Source organism: Sinocyclocheilus anshuiensis, unplaced genomic scaffold (assembly GCF_001515605.1).
Source record: "Sinocyclocheilus anshuiensis isolate Anshui unplaced genomic scaffold, SAMN03320099.WGS_v1.1 scaffold79, whole genome shotgun sequence".
Taxonomy (NCBI): Eukaryota; Metazoa; Chordata; class Actinopteri; order Cypriniformes; family Cyprinidae; genus Sinocyclocheilus; species Sinocyclocheilus anshuiensis.
In genome coordinates, this window is record NW_015548213.1 from 1,319,460 (window position 1) to 1,327,227 (window position 7,768).

Below are 7,768 nucleotides of genomic sequence, written 5' to 3' on the forward strand. Positions count from 1 at the left end.
TATATATATATATATATATATATATATATATATGAACTGTGAGCATGATTGAGATGTGTGTGTGTTTGCTGTTCTGTCGCAGGACATGCAGAGGTTGCCTGAAGCTGTGCAGTACATAGAGAAGGCCAGCATGATGTACGTGGAGAACGGCACTCCAGACACCGCCGCCATGGCCCTCGACCGAGCCGGAAAGTGTGTGCTTCACAAACCTGCTTACAGTGTTCGGAAGGTTATTTTGGACATGTAATAGGTTACAGATTACAAGTTACCCTATTTAAAAAGTAATAAGTAGTGTAATTTTTAAAATTACTTCATTAAAGTAATGCAACTGATTACTAGAGATGCACGATATTGGATTTTTGCCGATATTTTTCAACTCATTGTGGCCAATGCCGATACCGATATATTTCCTGTTGTTTGGAAACAACGCCAAGTCTCTCCTGTGTGGAAATTATAAGCAAATTATTTTTAATTTTGGTTAGTTTTTAACAAGAACTTATTTGTTAGAATTAAATAAACAATAATGAAGTTATTTTATAATGACAGTACATTGAAGCTTTGAAAATAACTATAAATAAACTATATCAATCGCTTTATTTTATTTTTCAGAAAGATGCAGCAGTAACCTTAACATTTTATTTTAAGATTCAACATGGTGTAAAAAATATCATAATTTGTTTAAAAAATATAACATATTACACATTAATGAATAAATCAGTATATATAATGTCATGTCTGTGACTTTTTTTATTCATGTAAGCTAATAGCTTCTGACCTTTAAATAAACATACTCATGATTTTATGACATCAATTACTGCTTTATTTAATCAGAAACAGTCTAAATGTTATTTGTGTATTTTACTTTCATTTGATTAAAAGTAGGCCAACAGCATCTTAATTCCTCTTATGGGCAAGACATATCGGCATAATTGTTCATATCGGGCCGATATATATATTATCGGCTGATTCCGATATCGGTCCGATAATATCGTGCATCCCTACTGATTACATTTGATTACTTTTCCAAATTTCTTATGTTTTCTAATGTTTTTAACTGTTAATAATTTTCAAAACATGTAAGCCGGGTAGGGTTAGCCTTACAGTAGCACTCAACACCGTCAGACTTTCGAAATCCTTCATCACTTGTATTTAGATTATAATAATATAATTTTAAAGCACAGCCACCACAAAATCAGACTTACTTTGAGATCATTCTGAGGTTAAATAAAGATTTAAAACCATTACGAGAAAGCTATGATAATGTTTTTGAAATCAAATCTTTGCATAGTTATGACCGGAAAGCTTAGAAAAAAACAAGTTGCAATGTGTTTTTTCTGCAATAAAGCAAATGCATTAATCCAAATAGGAAATAAAACATTTATTGAGTAAGCATGTGTCCTAAAGTACTGAAACATTGGTGTCTCATATTTTAGAGCAGTCAGTGCAATTTATGAAATAAGTCAATTAAACCTGTATGTGGGTGTGTATGTGAATCAAATTCAGATTCTTTTGTAATTCTTAACATTTTCATAGTAACTATTTTTTTCCTCAGTAGCTGTAATTGATTGCAGTTACATTTATTGTGTAATTAAATGACGTGATTCCGTTACATGTGACTAGTTACTCAGAGCAGATGTGAGGCCTGCAGGCAGTTAACGAGCCGTTGATCTTGTTGCTTGCAGGTTGATTGAAGCTCTGGATTTGGCGAAAGCCGTTCATCTGTACCAGCAGGCAGCAGGGGTGTTCGAGGTTCGTAGCGGCTCCACCAAACACCGCACGCATTAGGACCAGCTACAAACAAACATTCATGTCCTTTCTTGTTTTCTCAGAACGAGGAGCGACTGCGACAAGCAGTGGAGCTCGTCGGCAAAGCTTCCAGACTTCTTGTTAGACAACAGAAGTAATTGTTGCTTTATTAATTTTAATCAGTCATCTAGTGTATTAGTTTGTATTAAAAACTTGTCATTTGTGACCCTAGAGCACAAAACCAGTCATAAGGGTCCATTTTTTAAAATTGAGATTTATGCATCATCTGAAAGCTGAATAAATAAGCTTTCCATTGATGTATGGTTTGTTAGGATAGGACAATATTTGGCTGAGATACAACTATTTGAAAATCTGGAATCTGAGAGTGCAAAAAAATCAAAATATTGAGAAAATCATCTTTAAAGTTGTCCAAATGAAGTTCTTAACTTAAAAATTAAGTTTTGATATATTTACGGTAGGAAATTTACAAAATATCTTAATGGAACATGATCTTTACTTAATATCCTAATGATTTTTAGCATAAAAGAAAAATTTATAATTTTGACCCATACAATGTATTGTTGGCTATTGCTACAAATATACCCCAGCGACTTAAGACTGCTTTTGTGCTCCAGGGTCACATTTAATATCAGTGTAAAGCATGTTCTGAGTGAATTAGACTAGAGTCTTAGCTGTAAATCCAGAATATCCAGCATTAGATGAGTGTATTGTTTTTGTGCGTGTTTTATTGTTGTACATGTGATCCGTTGATTCGACTTGATTTTGTACTAAAATGGAATTTGTATTTATTCTACACTTGGGCCTCTAACACTAATTCTATTTCTATTTTATTAATAAATAAAAAAAACACCTTGCTATGTGTGCTGTGTTAGGCTTGTCATAGCACTTATTATCATTGCGCTCTTGTTGGTTCTGATTGCTTCTGTTGTTTGGATAAAAGCGACTGCTAAATGACTGAATGTAAATTAGTTTAATACAAGCTGAGTGATGCTGATTACAGGTTTGATGAAGCTGCCGTGTCCCTTCAGAAGGAGAAGAACATGTATAAAGAAATCGAGAATTATCCGACGTGTTTTAAGGTGCGTCAGTATTACTGAGCTGTAAAGCCTTTGCAGTCACAGGTGCATTACCACGCATGACTGTGTCCTGTTTTTGTGCTCAGAAAACGATCGCACAAGTGCTGGTGCATCTGCACAGAAGAGACTATGTGGCGGCAGAGAAGTGCGTGCGGGAGAGCTACAGTATCCCAGGATTCAGCGGGAGCGAGGACTGCGTGGCCATGGAGCAGCTTCTGCAGGGCTACGATGATCAGGATGAAGAGCAGGTGTCTCACGTCTGCACTTCACCGCTACTCAAATACATGGACAACGACGTGAGTCTCCCAGCATGCATCTCTCCGCATGTGGCATTTTCCATGACTAGAGTACAATGAATATAAATAGTGTAATGTGCTTTTTTTTTTTTTTTTTTTTAAAGCTACAACGGCACAAATTCTTCTTTAGAGACAAACCTGTTATGCATTAGATAAAATATTAAAATAACCTCAAGGTGTCAAAGTTAATGCATTTTTTAATAGAAAAAAAAAAACATTTATTTTATTAAAGGGAAATAACTTGTAACCTATATTTGGTCCCAAACCTAGTTAACCCTTTCTGAGAGGCTTCATTTAATGTAACTTAATTTGAGACGACATTAGCTGTTGTGTGTTTTATAAGGCAAGCCTCTACAGGTGAATACAGGCTCAACATGGCAACTAATACATTTCACTGTATTTTCTCCAGCTGATTAATCACAACACATTAAGGCAATTGTTTTATATTGCCTGTTTTCTGAAAAGTTGTTTGAATATGCAAATGGAGCATTGTTTAATTATATATGCACTAATTTGCATGCATTTCCAGAACAGAAATCTGAAGATTGGATAAAGTGTTGTTGATAATTCTAGTTGAATTTTGTTGATATATTAAAGGGTTATACAAAGGGATTTTGGATTTCTATTTTTATTACTCCATTAATCAGAAAATACTATAAACGGACAGAAAAAAAATACATTCTCACCACTTTTTTTTTTTTTTTTTTTATGTGATGTATAATATATGAACAACCCCTCCGTAAAACCCATCAATATTGATAAAGAAAACTTTGGTGTAAGAGAAAAAAAAAATGAAATCTTTAGATGCAAATAGATAAAAGTGCAATCATAAAAACCGGGAAAATGATATATGAACAAATCCCTCTGTAAAAACCTTAAGAATATAGATAGGAATAAAACGGTAAATGTAGGTATGTAAGTGTAGATTTCTGATTCATTTTGAGAAAACACCTTTAAAGGTATTTATTGAAACTGGAATCTGCAGAAGCAGATAAAGTTCAATAAAATAAATGCTTCTGTATTTTGGATGATTTCTTTGCACTAGTCTGAAAGAAAACATAGAAGCAAAAGCTCACAATATTTGTGCCTGTAGTGTCTTGCCTTAAATGTGTGAACTTTATTTTTATTGAAAAAGAAAAAAAAATCACAAACACAGGTTATTAAATTTGTATTATTATTAATTGCATTTTGTCCGTTTGTTGCATCTTAGCTGTCCGTCAGAGCACAGTTACTTTTAGTTTTTAGTTACTGTTTTTTTTTTTTTGTCTTTCTAATCTTTTCATTATCTTCTATTTGTTTCACTCACCCTTTCAAGAGTTTGCCAGGTTTGTCATCAAAACCATTTCGTCTCCAGTAGTTTATTTCCTTTCAGTCCCCCTATAACGTCAGTCATAATTTATCATTTCAGCCCTTAGAAATAAACAGGTTGTTGTGCTTATGTATCAATAAAAGACATCAGTCTGTGAATGATCTCTTTCATATTTTCATATTAGCTAGTTAAGTTCTCATGCTTCAGTCAGTCATCAGGGCAGAGTGCATGCTGAACATACTGAACTGTTAATGAGATTTCATAACTCGCTGACAGAAGCATTTGAGCACACTGTCGTCTCGCCTGTTCTCCAGTATGCAAAGCTTGCCCTCAGCCTGACAGTGCCTGGAGGAGGGAAGAAGAAAGCCGCCGCTTCTGCTGCTGCCAGCGGAGATTCAGGAGCCGCGCCGCCGGAGGAAGAGGAGGATGAGTATGCTGGAGGCCTCTGTTAAACCTCTACCAAACATATTCTACATCTGCTGCTTCAGACTCCTCCATGAAGGTGCATGCATGCTCCCTAAACATTAGATTCCTGTACTGGAGGGGTTTGTGTTTCAAGAAGCTTTCAGAGAAACCTCATCTGGAGAAGAAAAGCTTCTCTACGACACCCATGCTAGGCCTCGCATGTAAGCAGCACGTTTATGCAACGTCATCCTCTCTTAAGTATGCATATTTATTTAGGTTTGCCTTCCAAAACTCATGTTAAAATGTACATTTGTTTTCTCAGGTGTTTTCAGGCAAACCCATATGGAAGCTTGTTTCTGCCATGTGATAAACTAAATAAATAAAGACAATTAAGGTAGACTTTTTATCTCACAATTCAGCACTTTCTTCTATATAAACGAAGAATTGCAAGACAGAAATGCAGAATTGAGACGTAATTTCAAAATTGTGAGATATAAATGCAGAATTGCGATAGACTTGCAATGCTGAGAAGAAAAGTCTGAATTGTGCAATAGTCGCAATTGCCTTTGAACATACAAAACAAAAACAAACAAAACAAAAACAACAGAGAATAGCAGAATTGCAAGATGTAGAATTCTGAAGGGATAAAAAGTCAGAATTGTGATTTAAACTCAGAATTCCATGAAAAACAGACTTCAAGTAAAAACTAAAAGAGATTAGAATTGCGAGGAAAAAAAAAAGTCAAAATTGTGAGATTAAAAAAAAGTTGCAATTACCTTAATTTTTTTTTATTGCATGGTGGAAACAAGCTTCAAAAACCAAGGTTCAATGGGACCTTCTGTGGGTGAATCAGGAGCTCAGTCTTTATATGTGCAGTATTTCAAACATTTTGAGTAGTGCTGGAATACTACACAAGTCATCGTTTTAAATTATACTATATTATACTACATATATTCCATATGTTGGAAATTAAATAACAGTGCCTGCCTTACCAAAAGAGGGAATGTATTTACTGTACACTGTGTTTGTAGCTTTAATATTGTTTAAACTTATGCCACTCAACTTAGTCTTGTCATATGGAACATCAGCATGAAATGCATGAAATGCCTTAAGATTATCTGAACATGAGAAACTCAATCTTAGTTTATTTTTTGTTTTAATGGAAAAAGGTGTGCTTTGCAATCGCAGGGAACAATTTATGTTAATTCTGGATTTGCATGGTTTCACGACACCACTGAATAAAGAGAGTTTGTGATTTTTGCATATTTTAGATCTGAGTTTCTGTAGACTTTTTAATGCATACAAAATGGTAATTGAAATGCACGTAACGAAAACTAAAAGTGCAACATGTAGACAAGACAATAGTTGGTTTCCAGCATGTGCTTTATGCTCATGATATTGATCCACAATCACACCGAGGTGTCAGCAACGTGACATCCTGAAGAGCGGATACTCTTCCTGAGAACCTTTCAGTCCTTCGTTCAAGCTAGGATAGATCATGATTTCAGTGTTACATAGTCTTAGAAACCCAAGCACTTCTGGGTCCAGTTTTCTCTGAAGAAAAAAGTGGCTAGTGTTCAGTCACCGTCTCCTTTCTTTGTTCAAGTTTACGGCCAGCTACCAGGACAGCATATTGCACAATGCGCGACTAACCAATCTCCCGACAGACAGGTGGCGCTAGAGCTCATTAAAGATCCCATTGGTCGTGGCAGCTTCTGAATCAGGGCTCTTTGGTACAGCTGTAGGTCTCATTGTATTGGCAGTCGAACCTGTCCCGACGAGTTTGTCTCACAGTCTTAACGCCACCTTCCTGCAAGACGCAGCATCCTTCTTTGGGTTTTTAGGCAATCCCAGCAGGCTCATTTGTTCTTCTCCCTCGTCCACTTGATCATGGTCTCTGGCGAGCGGTAAAGGAAGATGAGTTTGGCGTACAGGTCCTCCTCCAGCTCCAGCTCGCCGGTTTCCCGCACGAGGAAGATGTCAGTGCAGAGTTTGAGGATGCGGTCGACGCACGGAAGCTCTTCGAACATGATGGAGTGCGAGATGCCGCTGAAGAACTCGCGGACGAATTTCCCGATCACCAGCACCACGGATGCGTAGAGGCCCATGATACTGCAAGAGACACAGTGAGGCGTTACTTACATCTACAGACGCGATTCAGAGCACAACACAAAATCAACAAGCAGCAATTCATTCACTCACCACCATGTCATCCAAGATGTTCATGTCTTTCTTTCTTTCTTCAGTCGGAAAGGAATTACGTTTTTTTGAGGAAAACATTCCAGGATTTTTCTCCATATAGTGGACTTCAATTGTGGCCAGTGATTTGAAAGTCCAAAAATGCGGTTTCAAAGAGCTCTACACAATCCCAGCCGAGGAATAAGGGTCTTATCTAGCAAAACGATCGGTCATTTTCTTAAAACAAAAAACAAATTTATTTATACAGTTTTTAATTATTTATACGTCTTTATTAGGTAATGTTGGAAAGGTCACGCGTGACGTAGGCGGAAGTACCGACTAAGTAAAAAGTCATTGCCCTTTACAAAAAAAGGTAAAACAATGATGTCGGATGATTTTAAAGTTGGAGGAGTAAATGAGATGGCGTTTTTAACCAAAGTACAAAGATGAACTAATGTGCGTGACCTTTCCAACATGATTACGTAATGTGTGAAGACGCACATCGCAGAGCTAAAGCAAGCCCAACATTTGTGGTTAAAAAGTGATTTTTTAAATTTATTTATTTTTCCAGAAAATGACCGATCGTTTCGTTAGATAAGACCCTTATTCCTCGGCTGGGATCGTGTAGAGCTCTTTGAAGCTGAATTGAAACTGCAATTTGAACCTTCAGCCCGTTGGTCCCCATTGAAGTCCATTATATGGAGAAAAATCCTGGAATGTTTTCCTCAAAAACTTTA

The 7,768-nt window shown here is 36.4% G+C and overlaps 2 protein-coding genes across 2 annotated transcripts in view; one reads left to right on the plus strand and one right to left on the minus strand.

Moving 5' to 3' along the window:
• LOC107653787 (gamma-soluble NSF attachment protein-like) overlaps positions 1-6,031 on the plus strand; it is a gene marked incomplete at its 5' end in the record, with an annotated part of 8,309 nt that extends 2,278 nt beyond the window's left edge. Inside the window, 6 exons of the mRNA XM_016440610.1 lie at positions 83-192; positions 1,683-1,749; positions 1,830-1,900; positions 2,768-2,846; positions 2,930-3,139; positions 4,763-6,031. Of these exons, the coding sequence (XP_016296096.1) occupies positions 83-192; positions 1,683-1,749; positions 1,830-1,900; positions 2,768-2,846; positions 2,930-3,139; positions 4,763-4,900 (675 nt within the window). The remainder of the gene's footprint in view (positions 1-82; positions 193-1,682; positions 1,750-1,829; positions 1,901-2,767; positions 2,847-2,929; positions 3,140-4,762) is intronic.
• Positions 6,001-7,768, minus strand: part of piezo2a (piezo-type mechanosensitive ion channel component 2a) — a 131,977-nt gene continuing 130,209 nt past the window's right edge. Inside the window, exon 54 of the mRNA XM_016440611.1 lies at positions 6,001-6,965. Coding sequence (XP_016296097.1) covers positions 6,713-6,965 — 253 coding nt within the window. The 3' untranslated portion in view covers positions 6,001-6,712. The remainder of the gene's footprint in view (positions 6,966-7,768) is intronic.